Source organism: Lithobates pipiens, unplaced genomic scaffold (genome assembly GCF_037356315.1).
Source record: "Lithobates pipiens isolate NorthernLeopardFrog02 unplaced genomic scaffold, aLitPip1_a1.2 Scaffold_25, whole genome shotgun sequence".
NCBI lineage: Eukaryota > Metazoa > Chordata > Amphibia > Anura > Ranidae > Lithobates > Lithobates pipiens.
This window is the reverse complement of record NW_027507787.1, coordinates 82,548,542-82,566,249: the sequence shown is the minus strand read 5'-3', so window position 1 is coordinate 82,566,249 and position 17,708 is coordinate 82,548,542. Positions and strand designations below refer to the sequence as shown.

The following is a 17,708-nucleotide window of genomic DNA, read 5'->3' as shown; positions in this document are numbered from 1 at the left end:
TGCCTGTGAAGTGCCACGTGTTTCCCGTGTTTAGAACAGTCCCTGCACAAAATGACATTTAACGGAAATAACGTCATTTAAAACTGCTTGCGGTTTTAATGTTATATCTGGTTCTGGCAATATGGATGAAAATAATTGAGAAAAATGGCATGGGTAGCCCCCCCTGCCCATTACCAGCCCCTTTGGGTCTTGTACGGATATTAAGGGGAACCCCGTACCCATATTAAAAAAAGGAAAGGCGTGGTGCCCCCAGGCCCTATATACTCAGAACAGCAGTATACAGGCGGTGCAAACAAGACAGGGACTGTGTAGGTTTGTTGTGTTAAGTAGAATCTGTTTGTAATTTTCAACTGGTACATTTTTAAAGTGTAGCTCCAGTCAAAAAATCTATTTTTAAGCTTTTTGGAAAACATAGGGAAGGGTTATCACCCCTGTATAATTTGTTTTGCCGTCCGTCTTTTTTCATCTTGCTGTTGTCTCCTTCCGTTTGTAAGTAGGAGACATTTGTAAGTTGGATGTTTAAAAGTAGGGGCCTGCCCTATATGCTCTGCAGAAATGGCGGAACAAGGTGTTGGTTTTGCCACAACATTGTACGCCCTCAAAGTGACTCTTGGTGGGTGCTGGTGCCACGACACTGCAACCTCGCCCATATACTCTAGTTGTGGTGCAGGAATGAGCCCTGCTGCAAAGCATTGCATCAAAAATTGTAATTAAACGCCCCTGTTAAACAGGGGCAGAAAAATTGGGCCTTAGGCTCTGGTGCTGGTGCCACGACACTGCAACCTCTCCCATATACTCTAGTTGTGGTGCAGGAATGAGCCCTGCTGCAAAGCATTGCATCAAAAATTGTAATTAAACGCCCCTGTTAAACAGGGGCAGAAAAATTGGGACTTAGGCACTGGTGCTGGTGCCACGACACTGCAACCTCTCCCATACACTCTAGTTGTGGTGCAGGAATGAGCCCTGCTGCAAAGCATTGCATCAAAAATTTTAATTAAACGCCCTTGTTAAACAGGGGCTGAAAAATTGGGCTGGTGGCATCACCCAGAACCAAAAATGTTCTTCCAACATATCAGCGGAGGAGGAAGAGGATAGACAATCAACATAACAGGACAGTCACTCAGCATCAGCATAGGCAGTCTTGAAGGCATGTGATATTTTAAAAAAAATTATTCGGTTACATCATCTTCAGGTGCTTGGTAGCTGTGGGTGATCGAAGACTGATTCATCTTGATGAAGGTCAGTCGATCAACTGAGTCGGTGGACAGGCGCACCCTGTGATCCGTAACAAAGCCATCAGCAGCACTGAAGGTGCGTTCCGAAAGAACGCTGGATGCAGGACAGGCCAGTAGCTCAATTGCATACCGTGCAAGCTCTGGCCAGTGATCCATCCTCAAGACCCAGTAAGCCAGAGGATTTTCGGTGGGAAAGGTGTCCAAGTCTGACCTTGCCCCTAGGTATTCCTGCATAAATCAGACGCTGGCGATGGTTGTTGGAACCAATCATACCTTGGGGCTGCGGACTAAAAAATTGTCTGAACGCATCGGTCAGACGGCCACCTTCTCCACCATCCTTCTGACCGATGCCTCAGCAACACGTTGTCCAGGACCAGGAGTTTGTAACCTCCCAGTCTCTGGGAACGCATTGCACAGACCTTTTTGCAAGGCCTCCTGGAGATGTCTCATCCTCTGCTCCCTCTGCGACGCCAAGATAAGGTCGGCAACCTTTCCCTTGTACCGTGGATCAAGGTGAGTGGCCAGCCAGTAATGGTCCCTCTCCTTGATCCGAAGAATACGAGGATCCTTCCGCAGGCTTTGCAGGATCAGGGAGGCCATGCAGCGTAGGTTAGCTAAGGCATTCGGTCCGGAGTCCTCTGGGTCACTAAGGACAACGTGATCTGCAGCTACCTCCTCCCAGCCACGTACAAGTCCACGGGTTTCTTGGGACTGTAAATCATCCCTACAAGACTGCTGCTGCTGATCCTGAGTGCCAGCCTCCACCTCCATGCTGACACAATCATCCTCCTCCTCCTCCTTCTCCTCATCCTCTTCCTGTGTGATGGGTGGCACAGCAGGAACAGTGTCTGGATAAAGGGGGCCTTGAGAGGCAAGGAAGTCCTCCTCTTCTTGCCTCTGTTCTGTCTCAAGTGCCCTGTCCATTATTCCACGCAGCGTATGCTCCAAGAGGTGGACAAGAGGTACAGTGTCACTGATGCATGCACTGTCACTGCTCACCATCCTTGTGGCCTCCTCAAATGGTGACAGGACAGTGCATGCATCCCTGATCATGCCCCACTGGCGTGGTGAGAAAAAACCAAGCTCCCTTGACCCTGTCCTGGTGCTGTAGTCGCACAGGTACTTATTGATGGCCCTCTGGTGCATGTGCAGCCGCTACAGCATGGCCAACGTTGAGTTCCACCTTGTGGGCATGTCAGATATAAGGCGGTTCAACTCGTTTTGGAGCTCAGCCAGCCGAGCACAGGCATTAAATGATTGGCGGAAATGCACACAGACTTTCCTGGCCTGCTTCAGGACATCCTGTAAACCCGGGTACCTGCCCAAGAACCGCTGCACCACCAGGTTAAGGACGTGAGCCACACAGGGCACATGGGTCAGTTGTCCCTGTCGGAGGGCAGAGAGGAGGTTGGTGCCATTGTCGCAAACCACCATTCCTGGCTTAAGCTGGCATGGCATCAACCACCTCTCGGCCTGCCCCTGCAGAGCTGACAAAATATCTGCCTCAGTGTGGCTCCTGTCCCCCAAAAAAAACAGCACAAGCACGGCATGGCATCGTTTTGCCTGCGTACTTGCGTAGCCCCTGGAACGCCTACGGAGCACCGCTGGTTCTGAGGACAGAGCACTGGAAGAGGCCATGGAGGAAGAAGAAGAGGAGGGGGTCGAGGAGAGAGGTGTGTCACAACAAATAGTAGCATTTTGGAGGCGTGGTGGCGGAACAACCTCCAACACTACTGCACCTTGTCCTGCATCCTTCCCAGCTGCCAGGAGAGTGACCCAATGGGACGTGAAAGACAGGCAACGCCCTTGTCCATGCCTGCTGGACCATGAGTCAGCGGTAATATGCACCTTACCGCTGACCGCCCTGTCCAGCGAGGCAAGGACATTGCCTTCCACATGCCGGTAGAGAGCCGGAATCGCCTTCCGTGAGAAAAAGTGGCGTTTGGGGACCTGCCACTGAGGAACCGCACATTGTACAAACTCACGGAAGGGGGCCGAGTCTACCAACTGAAAAGGCAGCAGTTGAAGTGCTAGCAATTTAGCCAAGCTAGCATTCAACCGCTGGGCATGTGGATGGCTGGGAATTAACTTGTTTTGGCGGTCCAGCAGCTGGGGCAGGCACATTTGCCTGCTATAATCAGACTACTGCTACACCTTCATTCCTCTCAGAGCAGGTTTCAGAGAGGACTGAAGGTCTAGTGGGGTTGGAGATCCCAGCTGATGAGGAGCAAGGAGAGGTCCGCTTTGTTCTTTGGTGTGGGTCTTTGAGGTACGCTTGCCAATGAGCTGCATGGCAGGTCAACATATGTCTGGTCAAGCATGTGGTGCCCAAGCGGCTGATGTTTTGGCCATGCGAGATACGCTTGAGACATATGTTGCAAAAAGCAGCGGTGCGATCTGATGCACTCGTCTCAAAAAAGGCCCACACCAAAGAACTTTTAGAATAATGCACAAAGGCAGCGCACCCTGCACAGGCGGAGCTCTCCGGTGTGATTCAGTCGGTATGCTGCCCCTAGGCTGGCCCCCGGAGGGCATCCTGCCTCGTTGGACATGTGCCTCCTCCTCCTCCTCTCTCCTACCAGGCACCCACGTGGAGTCAGTGCCCTCATCATCCCCTCCCTCTTCATCGCTGTAGCAAACCTGGCAGTATGCTGCAGCTTGTGGAACATGACTGCCAGATTGCTGTCCTTCTTGAGCATCCCCTCTCTCTGCGCTCACGCTACTGCCTTCCTCTAGCTGAGTATCATCATCAGAGCCTACAAAACACTGGGCATCCTCCTGGAGCATGTACCCAACACTGTGCTCAACGAGTTTAGGAGACTCCTCAGGAGGACGTGGTGGGTCTAGGGAAGGAGTCACTGATGATGACATTGAGAGGAGGGAAGACGATGCGTTGGCAGCTGCTTTGCTAGTACCGTGAGCCTAGGTGAGAGAGGATGAGGAGGATGAAGAGAGCTTGGTCATCCACTCTACCAAGTCTTCGGCATGTTGCGGCTCAACATGTCCAGCTGCCGAAAAGAAGGACAAGCGTGTCCCATGGCCACGTGCTGATGATGACGATGCACCGCGTCCACGACCAGCACTGTTGTCTCTAGACACAGAGCCTGCTTGCCCTCTTTTATCGGCTCGTGCCTGTCTGCCTCTCCTTGCTGGCCTTCCAGACATGGTAATGGCCTGAAGGGAGATGGGAAAACCAGCAATTGGGTAGTGTATATTGTGCTGGAGGCACACACAACACCCACTAACTCCTGCAGATGGCTCAATTAGAGAAGAGCTATGTAGGTGGATATAATTGTGTATTCTGCGGTCAGGGCATGCAGACAGCACGCACAATCTCCTACAACTGACTGCAAGCTCTATTTAAAAAGAGCAAGATAGCTAGCTATATTGGAGGATATAATGGTGTATTCTGCGGTCAGGGCACGCAGACAGCACGCATAATCTCCTACAACTGACTGCAAGCTCTATTTAAAAAGAGCAAGATAGCTAGCTATATAGGTGGATATAACTGTGTATTCTGCGGTCAGAGCACGCAGACAGCACGCACAATCTCCTACAACTGACTGCAAGCTCTATTTAAAAAGAGCAAGATAGCTAGCTATATAGGTGGATATAACGGTGTATTCTGCGGTCAGGGCACGCAGACAGCACGCACAATCTCCTACAACTGACTGCAAGCTCTATTTAAAAAGAGCAAGATAGCTAGCTATATAGGTGGATATAATGGTGTATACTGCGGTCAGGACACGCAGACAAAAACCACTACAGAAGAGCAAGTACGCAAAATAGGCCGATAATGAACGGTGTATACTGTGTTGAAGGTACACAGAACACCCACTAACTCCTACAGCTGCCAACACACTACACAAGGCCGCCACGCTGGCGGCCTTATATAGTGTGGGGCGTGTACTACACAGCCTTAGCTATGATTGGCCACAGGCAATGTTGGCTCTCCTCGCTGCCGGCGCTGTGATTGTCCAAGCATGCGGGGTCACAGTGCATGCTTGGCCAATCATGAGCCAGCACTGCATTGTGGGCCCGTGAGCGCCACACGAATTTGGGGCGAAGGGCCCATAACGTTCGGTATTCGCCGAAACAGACGAAAAGCCGATGTTCGAGTCGAACGTACGTTCGACTCGAACACGAAGCTCATCCCTAGTGCCTTTCAAAACTACAATTTAAAGCTCTATCATTCAAAGAAGTAGCCATACAGTATATGAACATGATCCAGAAACACAGCCACCTTCTGTGGGCCAAAGCCCATTTCAAACGATCTGTTGCAAAGTGGGAAACTACTCTGTGGTCAGATGAATTGCAATTTCACATTCTTTTTGGCAACCATGGGCCAGTGAATCCTCCGTACGAAATGGGAGAAGGACATTACAGGTTGTTATCAGTGTTCAGTTCAAAAGCCTGCATCTCTAATGGTATGGGGGTGTTTTATTGCAAATGGAATGGGAACCTTACACATCTGGAAAGCCACCATAAATGCTGAAAGATACATTCAGGTTTTAGAGCAGCATATGCTCCGATGGGGTTTATTTACTAAACCTGGAGAGTGCAAAATCTGGTGCAACTCTGCGTAGAAACCAGTAAGCTTCCAGGTTTTATTGTCATGGCTTCATTGAACAATTAGAAGTTAGAAGCTGATTGGCTCCAATGCACAGCTGTCCCAGATTCTGAGTGATCCAGTTTTAGTAAATCTCCCCCAATGTCTTTTTCAGGGAAGGCCTTGTATATCTCAGCAGGACAATGCTGAACCACATAGTGCATCTATGAAAACAGCATGACTTCATAGTAGAAGAGTCCTTGTGTTTTACTGGCCTGCCTGCAGCCCAGATCTTTTCAATCAATTGAAAATATTTGGTGTATCTTAAATTTTAAAATACGACAAAGGCCCAGGACAGTTGAGTAGTAAGAATCTTGTATCAGGCAAGAATGGGACAACATTCCTCTTCCAAACTCCAGCAAATGGTTCCCTCAGTTCCCAGATGTTCAAAGAGTATTGTTAGAAGAAGAGGGGATGCTAAATTGTGGTAAATATGGCCCTGTCCCAACTTTTTTGTGATGTTTTGCTTCCATCAATTTCAAAATTACCCTATTTTTTCTTAAAAAAGTAATTTTTCTCAGTTTAAACATTTGATATGTTTTCTCTTTTCTATTGTAAATAAAATATGGGATGACATTTTCAAATCATTGTATTCTGTCTTTACGTAGATTTTACACATCGTCCCAACTTTTTTGGAATTGGGATTAAATACAGTGACAACGCTAGGCCCTGCCACTGTGCTAGTATGGGCAGAAGATGTTCCGGATTATCAAGGATACAGCTTGAGGGGCTCTGGAGTACTGTGTCTGAGCGGAGAAGACTGGGGTTTTTAGTTCTCTCCGGGTTTTGTAATCCCAAATCGGGGTCTAGAGCCTGGCGACTTCGAAGAGATTTGGATGAGAAGTCTCCAATCCTGTGTCTTACTGTGAGTGTGCAGCTAAGCACTTTTGTTATAAGCAAGGCATGGCCATAGCTCAGGGCTCTCGTTTGGATACAGGTGGGTGCTCCCTTTAGGGGAGAGGTGTATGCTCCAGCCAAGAGAACGGTGTACTCCCATTAGGAGAAGCGCTCTACTCAGGAGACAGTAATCCATGTTGGTGAAATTCCTTACCCACAGGACTGGGAGAGTACAGATAGCTGAGTGAGTCTGGATGACTGGGTGAGCTGAGGTAACTAGGTGAGTCCAGGGGACTGAAGGAATCTGTGAGAGTCGGTGGAGAGCCTGGGGTGCCAAAAGATCCTCTATTGAAAGGCCAGGGAGTGAACCCATGTAGCTGGGTGCTTTAACTAAAGACTGAGCCAGGAGAACCCAGAGAGTTGGAAGAGCTGGATCTGAAGGCTTGTCATTTTCAATACCCATTTTGATAAAAACTCATGTGAAAGTTATGTATTTATTTCTTGATACTTTTAAATAAACAAATAAAAAAAACTGTAATATGGGTGCTGAAAAATGTGCAATAATGTCAAAATGCTAATTATCATCTTCCCTTTAATCTGCACCAATATAAATATTGACATCAACAATAAGACCCTGCTCAGATCTCGCATTGTGGGAATCAGCTTTCCTGCTCCGAATTTATAAGGGCAATTTACATGTTTCCCCATCTTACTCCATCTTCACTTCAATGGGCTGCTTTATGGGTGTTTGTCATCCAAAAGAAGCTCTTGCTCCTTTTTGGGGATCGAGCTATGCGTGATTTTTAAAGGCTCAGCGAGGCGGGCTTAGCTGTGATTTCCATGCAATTCTGCTGTGTGGCAAAATTGCAATGCATTTGGAGTGCCAAGAATTATGGCACATGCATTGCATGTTTTACCATGATTTTACCACAATTTGGATTCGCCGGCAGGACCCATTCTGCCAGCGATTGCAAATGCCCAAGTGTGAATGAGGCCTAAACAAGCAAAATGCTGAATTGAATAGCCCAGAATTTCTTCTGTCTCATACAGGACTGTACATCTAAACAGCAAGATAAAATATATGTGGTGCTGACAATATTATGCTTTGTGTACCTATCCACACACCCGTCCACTTTAAATAAAACAAGACTGTTTTCATGGTTTTCTTCCATTTGAGTCTTTCAAATGGAAGACAAACAAATTAACATTATTCTATTAAGAAAGGGCACTTATACTCACTATAAGGCTACTTTCACACTGGGGCTGCCTGAGCATTAGCGCTAAAGCGCCACTCGTTCTAGCAGCACTTTAGCACTGTTTAAGCTTGGCTTTTCGCCCAGTAGCAGGGCGCTTTTAACTCGCTTAGTGGCCGAAAAAGGGGTTAAAATCGCCCATGTTGCAGACACTTCAGAAGCGCTGCCCATAAATTTCAATGAGTAGCGCCACCCCAAAAGATGCTGCTTGCAGGTCTTTTTCTAACATCCCGCAAGCACACCGCCCTTGGGCTTTCACATTCAGGCAGCATGGGAGGCAGTTTTCAGGAGCTATTTCTAAAATGCCTGAGAACTGCCTCAGTGTGAAAGAGGTCTAAAGTAACACATTTCAGCTTTTTTTTAAAGCCAAAATAAAAAAATTGTTACAAATTGATCGAGAGCAAATAGATGAGTAAGTCATTACGAAATAAAGTCAAAGAGGGAAGTACCCCCCCGGTACTAAAAGTCCAAAAGAAAGATTTATGACTGTGCTAATGATTTGATTTCCTTCTTTAACAATAAGTGTGTGTAAGTGTGTTTATGTCAATACCATTTCCCATATTCCTGTATACTGCATTCTCTAAGGTGTCCATCTAAGAGTTTTTTCCAATTATTGACACTTCCCACTTATTGGCTTTCTTGCCCTTCTCTTCTGTCTCTCCAATTCCAGTACATCGTTCCTGAGGTCTAGTGACCTAAAATGGACAGCATACTCACGATGCAGCCAAATGAGAGTCTTGTAAATCAGAATACTTATAGTCCTATCCCTTGAGTAAATAACCTTTTTAATGCATGCTATTATTCAGCTTTCTGCAGCTTGGCATTGCATGCAATTGCTGAGCCTGTGATCTACTAGAATTCCCAGATCTTTTTCCATCATGGTTCCCCCAAAGGTTCTCCCCCTAGCAAGTAACTTGTATTCATGTTTTTGGCCCCCAAGTGTATTACTTTACATGATAACTTATTTTGGGCACATGTAAAAGGTAGACAATAAGGTAGAACTATGGCATCCAATTAAAAGATATGTGCTGTGTCATCTGTATGTAAATCTGCACTTACAGTTATCTCTTAGTCCAATGCAAAGTCCCGCAAATATCCATTGAGCCTGACAGTGAAGTCCACCTAATGTGACTTTCTGTGATGGTTTGTCAATGATGCTGCACTGGTCCTAAATTCAGAGAAGAATTGCCACTAATATTGGTTGTGCCTGCTAGTACTACAATGGGATAAAAAAAATGCTGCATGGGTGCAGCTATCAGTGTTGTCACTGCTGGTTCGCAAACCTATGGCTTTTCAATCAAAACCTGGCCACACCTAATTCTGCTAATTTCTAAATTAATAACACTGCTTCTGTTGTTATGACCTTCCTATTGTGAGCTACAGTGTGTGGGATGGGGAGCATGTGAGACACAGTTATGCCGTGTACACACGGTCGGACTTTCCGGCAGTAAAAGTCAGACAGAATCTTTTCATCAGATAGTCCGATTGTGTGTGGGCCTCATCAGACTTATTTTTAGAAAATTCTGACGGACCTAGAAATAGAACATGTTTTAAATCTTTCCGACTGAATCAATTCCTATTGGGAAAACCATTTGTCTGTATGCTGTTCCGAAGGACCAAAAACGACGCATGGGCAGCTATTGGCTACTGGCTATTGAACTTTCTTTTTCTAGTCCCATCGTACGTGTTGTACTTCACCGTGTTCTAGACGATTGGACTCTTGTGTAGGCAAGACTGTTTCAGCTGAACTCTGTCGGAAAATCAGTCAGAGTTTATTCTGACGGAAAAACTGGTCGTGTGTACGTGGCATAGAAGAAGGATTTGGTTCAGCCAGGGAAAGTATAGGAAGTTTTTGGTTCACTTTCCGAGGCTTGTGCATGACATTGTAACTGGATTTGGAACTTGCTTAAACTGTCATTCAAAAGCCTGATTTTGGTGGCAAAATGAGCACACCTGATGTCCAGCAACACCCAGCATTGGAATCTTCAGACACCAAAGTTGTTTAAAAATGTGTAAAAAAAAATGTACAATGTTGCCCCGTTTCCCAAAGTTAAGCAAACATAATGCTTGCAACATAACCCACCGCCTATGAGTTATTTGTACACACATACCTTGCATACCTTGAGTTTATAACTATTTTAATGCACGTTTCTTTTTCTAATAAGCAGTCTCTTCTTGTCTATAGTCAGTGGGTAACTCCAGGGGCTGTGGAACAACCATGTACTTAGCGTTGTGTGATGCATCAGTTATCATTTTTAGCAAAAGAACTAAAACCTGAACATATAACTGTATTTTTATAATGAACTGTGAGCCTGTAGCAGGTAAAGAAATATGAGACTGTAATTGTTTTTCCATGTTGCAGTTGTCCTTGTTACCTTTTTCACAGTATGGCTCTCCATCCTCCATATGGAAAAGGCTATTACCGAATGGCTTCCGGCAAGCAGCACAGACAAAGCAGGTAGTGTGCCAGGTCTGCCTTAGAGCATGCATAACTTCCTGGAAGGAGAGAAGACAGTGTTTTGAATAGTTTTCAAATTTTCAGCACGAGACTTAATACCTAAATATAATATGACAAGCTCTTGTAACTTTTAAAGCTCTAAGAAAAACTGTGGCATGTCATTCCTTTTTTAAGTTTAGTAACTATTTGGCAAGGGGATTAAACAGGAACTGTTCTTCCTCTTTGCACAGGACACCATGTCCATTTCAGAGAAGGGGATTTTGTTATACTTTTAAGTATGTGCTTTTTTCTTTTTTTTCCCCAAATTATTTTAAATTGTATGTAAACTCTAAAGCTCTTTTCTAAGGAGCTTGGGAAGAGCCTCTGTACTATGCGATGTTAGTACAGTGATCTCCTCCACTGAGCTATTGTGTTCTGACAGGGGGACTCCCCCCCCCCCCTCGCCAGAACACACTGGTCAGCACTCCAGTGCTGATTTAATGCAGATTATCAGACCTTTTGTTGGTCATGCTACTTCTACAGAAGTTGGCCTAATGGCCAGCTTCTGTCAGACTGGCTGCCATACACACGGGCCGGTGTCGCACAATATTCGGTGCCCCTGTGTACGGCCCTTAAGGCTAGGTTTAGACATTCAGCAAAGATTCTGTCCCTCTGAATGTTGATCCATGGTCAGATTGTTTTTCAGAAGCATTTGGCACGCAGTGAGGAGATATATCTCCTCACTGCCTGTTTTAGCCTTGTAAATGTCACACCACCCAGCCACAAACATGTGCATTGCCATATGTCTGAATGGGTCACATTTGGTGGAGGTATTGCCCACCAAACATGACAGGGAGATAATTTTTTTTATGTAGCTGCAAAGCATGTAAAGACCCCCATCCATTGCCTCTGCAGCTTAAGTGGGTAGGGGCAGTAACACGGCCTGACCGCACGTTTTCACTGCCACCCCAATCGCAAATCTAAACGAGCCCTAACAATGAACTTCTCTTTTTCACTCCATTTTAGTGTGTATAGTATACTAATGGAAGCATTTTGTTATACTGTATCTGTTTTATAAGTGGCAAAATAACTTCTTGATCTTTTCAGAAATTCAGGGTTTCCCTATGTCCACTGTACTCTACCTATCCTTTCTCAAAGATTCCTTAGCTTGGATACAGTATACAGTAGTTAACCTTTATGTTATATAGATGTGAAAGTGGGAGTGGTTGAGTAGTTTAGCAAAAGAACACTGGACATGACATGCAAAGTGAATATCTCCTAAAACGTACAGGTTTAGGAGATATTCATTTTACCTACAGATAAGCCTTATCATAGGCTTACCTGTAGGTACAAATATTTAAAAAAGGGCATACAACCACTTTAAGCGTATTTCCATTTTTTCACTCAAATTTGAGAAAACCTAACTATATGTCTACTACTGCAAGTTTTTTTTTACACAATGTTAGAGTGAGCCTGTCCTAAATCTGTCCTCATTAACATACAATGCAAGAAACCAAGCCTGTATACCTTTAACCTTTTGCCAGCTAGACAGTGTTCAAATCTAGGTACAATTGATAATAAAAAAATCTTCCTGCACAGTACAGACAGGGTTAATTACACAGCTGGCCAGCCCCCCTCATAAACAATAAGAGCTACCTAGGATTCTTCCTTGCTTAAGGGCTCTGAAAAGAGCATCTAAAAAAAGGTAAGCTACAGTCTGTGAATACTTTTTAAGTTTTGCATGTAACAGAAATATAAAGTAGATGTTATAAAAGTGAAAATACACTTTAAGATATACAGGCTAACCTTGTAGAATAAGTGCTATTACATTTTTAAAGCTAATATCCAGGTTTTAGTGAATTGTAAGTAACACATTTGGACCAAGCTGGTCTAAATGAGCCATTTACTTTTCTAACAGATGCATCATCTGTGAGTGCTGTATAAACAGCTACATACAGTATACAGAGCTGTGTTCTCCAGGAAGAAAGTCAAGTCGGACTGAGTGCTGCTCAGCTATCGACAGACAGCTTTTTATTCTATGAATGACTACAAAGCTTCTTCTGATTGGCTGAGGTGGTGATCATGACATAGTTTGCCCGCCTCTCCAGGGTGCTGCCGGGACACAGCACTGTATACTTTATGCATCTGCTGCATTTGTTAAAGTAAGTAGTTTGTATAAACCAGCTTGAGCCAAACAAACTATTTAAAGTCCACTGAAATCTAGAGTCCTGCTTAAATGTGGATGCCCAATTGGAAATGACAAGCAACCTAAGAGTGTGCTCAACCCCTTATCTCAATACAATAACATTTAAAAACCCAAGGCCCTGCAATGAATGGTACTAAAGCCTGAGTTTCAGAAAGATTTAAAATAAGACCACATAATTCAATTATGTATTTTTTACATGTATTTTTACATAGAGCTACCAAAAATGCCTAACTTTGTCATAATATCAGCTGCCTGGAATTCTTTGCATGGTAGTATTTAGGCCATGTAGCTTGGTGCTCCTCTGACTGTTTTTTTCTCCCCCTCCAGTGACTGCGTTTTTCTCTGCCTATTTCTCCCTCCTCCCTGCTGGCAGAGCAGTTAAAAAAGTGAGACTTGCAGCAGCACCCCCCTCCTTCATGGATGAAACAGCAGAGGACACTGGGAAATGTAGTTCAGAAGAAAAGCTGCGCTGTGAAATTAAAAAGGGCTAATTACTAGAAAAGCCAAGGACATTTTGTAATAGGAGAGATAAACAAGTTTCTCTCCTCAACTTTTGAGAACGTCTTCTTGCTGCTGGGGACTGGCACTATAAAGGCCAGTTTGTCTGCATCCCAGCGACTCCACCAGAGAGAGAGAGCCACGGAGGGTTGGTGTGCGGGGACCAGAGTTAAAGAGATCTGTCTGCCTGTGTGTGCTGAGGACTAAACCACTAAGAGGCTGTTGCTGCTGAGGACTATAGAGTAGAGACCTGCTGATTGGGCCAGTCTGTGCCAACACTAGAGAGACTGGGCTTGTTAGAAACAGAGTACTGGAGATAGCCAAGGATCAGGATTCTGAGGACTGCAGCCTGTCAAGTATCCAGGATAAGGTTCACTGTTCATGTGCACGAGGATTAGTGAGTGGTTGCAATGTTGCCTATTTCACCACTTTTTAGCAAATTCAGTACACTAGGAGACTGTACATTTGCCTACAATTCTAAATACAAATCACTGCATGCAGGTTTAAAGAGAAAGTAATAAGCTCACCACCATACAGTTTGGGCCCCACCATTAGCTGGCTGAAGAGTCAAGTCAGGGGTTATATACCGAACATTGACTTAATAGGGGAAACCAGATATCAGGAGATTATATTTAATATATCATGGCCTATTGTATACACTATATTACCAAAAGTATTGGGACACCTTTCTACATGCACATGAGCTTTAATGGCATCCCAGTCTTAGTCCATAGGGTTCAATATAGAGTGTTCCCACACTTTGCAGCTATAACAGTTTTAACTATTCTGGGAAGGCTGTCCACAAGGTTAAGGACTGTGTCTATGGGAATGTCTGACCATTCTTCCAGAAGCGCATTTGCGAGGTCAGGCACTGATGTTGGATGGGAAGGCCTGGCTTGCAGTCTCAAATTTATCCCAAAGGTGTTCTATTGAGTTGAGGTCATGTCTTTATGAACCTTGCTTTGTGCACTGGTGCACAGTCATGTTGGAACAGGAACAGGGGAAGGGGCCATGCCCAATCCGTTCTAACAAAGTTAGGAGCATGAAATTGTCCAAAATGTCTTGGTATGCTGATGCCTTAACAGTTCCCTTCACTGAATTTAAGGGGCCAAGCCCAACCCCTGAAAAACAATCCCCCCTCCACCAAATGATTTGGACTAGTGCACAAAGCAAGGTTCATAAAGACATGGATGAACAAGTTCGGTGTGGAAGAACTTGACTGGCCGGCATATAGTCCTGACCTCAACCCGATAGAACACCTTTGGGATAAATTAGGGTGGAGACTGCAAGCCAGGCCCTCTCGTCCAACTTCAGTGCCTGGCCTCACTTATTTATCTACTTACTGTTCTTGTGCATTGCATTGCTTTCTTATTTTTGCCTTGCAATAATATACTTTGTGTACAGTCAAGTAGTCTAATGTCTAATTCCATATGCTAATATAATTGTGGTATTAAACTAATACCTAAGCTAACAGGTAATATTATTCTTTATCTGCTCTCTCTTCTTTTTCTTCTACACTAGCACTGAAAATAACATCCACTAAGTTTAGTGACTCTACTATGTCAATACCTATTAAAACTGATCCTAAGGTGGCCTCTATTTTTTTACCACCAGCAACTCTGGAGTCCCGAAATCTGGGGACCTCCCACTATGTAACTCCTGATGAAGAAACACAATTCCAAATCTTAAATTTGTCATATCATGTACTAACTGCTGAGGAAATTCAATTATTACAGTTAGGTTTAATCTTCTGCCCTGAAGCAAATGGAGATAGATTCCACATTATTAAAGATATTCTTCTTTTTGCCCGACATTTAATGTTCAAGGTGTTATATAACAAGCCACAAAACATTGATCATCTGGTCTCCTCTACTGGTGGGAGTAATCCCACGATTATAGACATCCAAGTTGTTCAAGAATCCATCGAATTGTGGGAGGAGAGTGACGAGTCTATTGACTCGCCCCTTGACCCCCCACCACCATGAGATCGAACTACATTGAATAAATGTTTCCCCCTTCAACCCAAATCAAAGAACTTTCCCACATTGGGTAATAATCCTAATATTTGGTCTTTTGTGCAACAAATTACCAAAGATGTGGAAGAGATGACTTGGTTGAGGTCACGTCCCAACAATCTCTCTCCACTCCTTAGGAAGCCATTATTATCGCTACAAAAAAAGTTGAACTAATAATTAAACCAGCCGATAAGGGTGGAAACCTTGTGGTTATGGATCATGCAAATTATGAACATATGTGTTCACATATTCTTCAAAATCGGGGATGGTACAGACCAACCTCTCGAACAGTTGAATGTTACTGCAATGAAAATAGAAGTATTATTACCAAAGCTTACTCCAAAACCCTGATTGATAAACAAACCTGGACCTTTCTGAATTTTCAGGAACCCAAAGTTACTACCTTTTATGCTCTAGCTCTTAACTGACCCCCCCCCCAGTCGTCCTATCATCTCTGGATGTTTAACTGAAAATGCGAGTATATCTGAATACCAGCGTGAGATCTTTGTTATCTTATGTACAGGATGCCATTGACCTTATTAAAATCATTAAAGGTATTTTTGTTCCTGAATGCTTGGCTTGTTGTCATTGATGTTGAAAGCCTGTACAACACTATCCCGCATGCAATTAGGACCACGTGCTGTGGCAGACCATCTGTGTGAACTGGGTCAACCTGCCTACAAATATAGCGAGTTTATATTGGATCTTTTCATATTTATCCTTAGAAGGAATATTTTTATGTTTGGTCCCTCCCATTACATCCAGGTACAGGGGGTTGCAATGGGGACACTAGTAAATACCTTGAGCATATAATTACCTTTTTTCGATATATTGATGATATGGCGGTTACCCACCAGGAGTTAATTGAATTTATGAATATCATAGGCATCAATGACTATAACATTAAAGTGATTGTAAGGGTAATTTTTTTTAAAAATATCAAACATGTCATACTTACCTCCACTGTGCAGCTCATTTTGCACCGAGTGGCCCCGAACCTGCTCTTGTGGGGTCCCCCTGTGGCTCTCATGGCTCCTCCACACATCTTATAACCCCCTTCGAGAAGCGCTTCCCCGAGGGGGTTACCTTGTAGGCATGCTCCCGAGTCCAGCATTTGCGTCTATAGACACAGAAAACCAAACTCGGCCCCGCCCCAGGGCGCCCGCGGCATTGGATTTGATTGACAGCAGCGGGAGCCAATGGCTGCGCTGCAATCAATCTATCCAATCAAGAGCAGAGAGCCCATGGAGAATGAACCAGCGCGTCCCCGCCAACAGAATTAATTGGTTTAGGTAAGTAGAATGGGGGGGGGCTAGGGGCGCGGTGACTGCCAGGTGTTTTTTTACCTTAATGCATCCTATGCTCACTGTGTCCCATGCCCTTTCTATTCTCATGCTGACTGACTTTAATTGACAGCAGCGGGAGCCAATGGTACCACGCTGCTGTCTCAGCCAAGGAGGAGGAGAGTCCCGGAAAGGCCGAGACATTCCTACAACATCGCTGGAGCTAGAAGGACCTCAGGTAACTTTTAGGGGACTAAGGGGGGCTGCTGCACACAGAAGGCTTATTATCTTAATGCATTAAGATAAAAAACCTTCTGCCTTTATAACCATTTTAAACTTTGTTTGCCAAGCATGATTGCCTTTTTCCTGAATGTTATTTACTTCTAGCTTGAAATCATGTCTAATCCTACAGATAGCAAGGCATCCATAGATGAATAATTTCCAAGAAATGGTTCCCAAGTGTTCGTCACTCCACTTTAATGTGGCAGTGAGTAAAGCAAGATAAGGTCATGCTGTTTTTCTGTTGTACTGCCAGGCTTTTTCTAATCTAGCTAATGTGGTGCATTGTGACCTTGTAATGCACTGTTGGGTCTATTCACAGCTTGGGATTGTTATCTAGACAGTCTGTCTGAAGTATATGACCTAACACATGGCATTGAGCTTTCTTCTATGCTTAAAATAATGAGTATTTACATTCAATGCTTTCTCAAAACTATAAAACAAGGCACAGCGCCTACACTATGGACACCATATATTTCAACGCTTGTCTGGCATACTCTATATTTAACAGTTCTTCTGACCTAGGACAAAGTGCTATTACTACTGGCAGCAAAATGTTTAATAAAAAATGCTCAACTGCACCAGTATGAACTGTTGGTGTTAAGACCTCAAGTTCTCTTGGTGCTTTTAGGCACTTTGTGCTTGTTAAAATGAGGCAATGGCCTTTCAGTCCATTTTTTAGAATGTAATTTAGATTTAGTAATTGGACAATTATGACAATGCTTTTTATAAATACAATTGTCAATTGAAATAGCTAACAAAAAGTGGCTATTCCTAAGGGCTCATGCATACTGCATTTCAAAGAAGCGGCTCCTACAGGCATTTGAGCTTTTTTGAGCTCTCATTTTTTTCTGTCTGGAAACTCTCCTCCATGTTAGCCAATGTGTCCATGCTCACTATGGCCTTTTCAGGAGTTTACATGCATATGCTCTTACAGGCAAAAATCCCCCCCCCCCCCCCCCCAACCAAACTTGAGCTTTTGAGCAGAAAAGACTTGACTATTGGATGTGATGTAAGTGTTCTACCTTTTTCAATAATGTAGGCTATCATGGTTTT

At 44.3% G+C, this 17,708-nt stretch overlaps 1 protein-coding gene across 1 annotated transcript in view; it reads right to left on the bottom strand.

Moving 5' to 3' along the window:
* Nucleotides 1-17,708, bottom strand: part of LOC143929764 (LIM domain-binding protein 3-like) — a 110,561-nt gene that overhangs the window by 7,394 nt on the left and 85,459 nt on the right. The window contains exon 9 of the mRNA XM_077453740.1: nt 10,310-10,430. Within this exon, the coding sequence (XP_077309866.1) occupies nt 10,310-10,430 (121 nt within the window). The remainder of the gene's footprint in view (nt 1-10,309; nt 10,431-17,708) is intronic.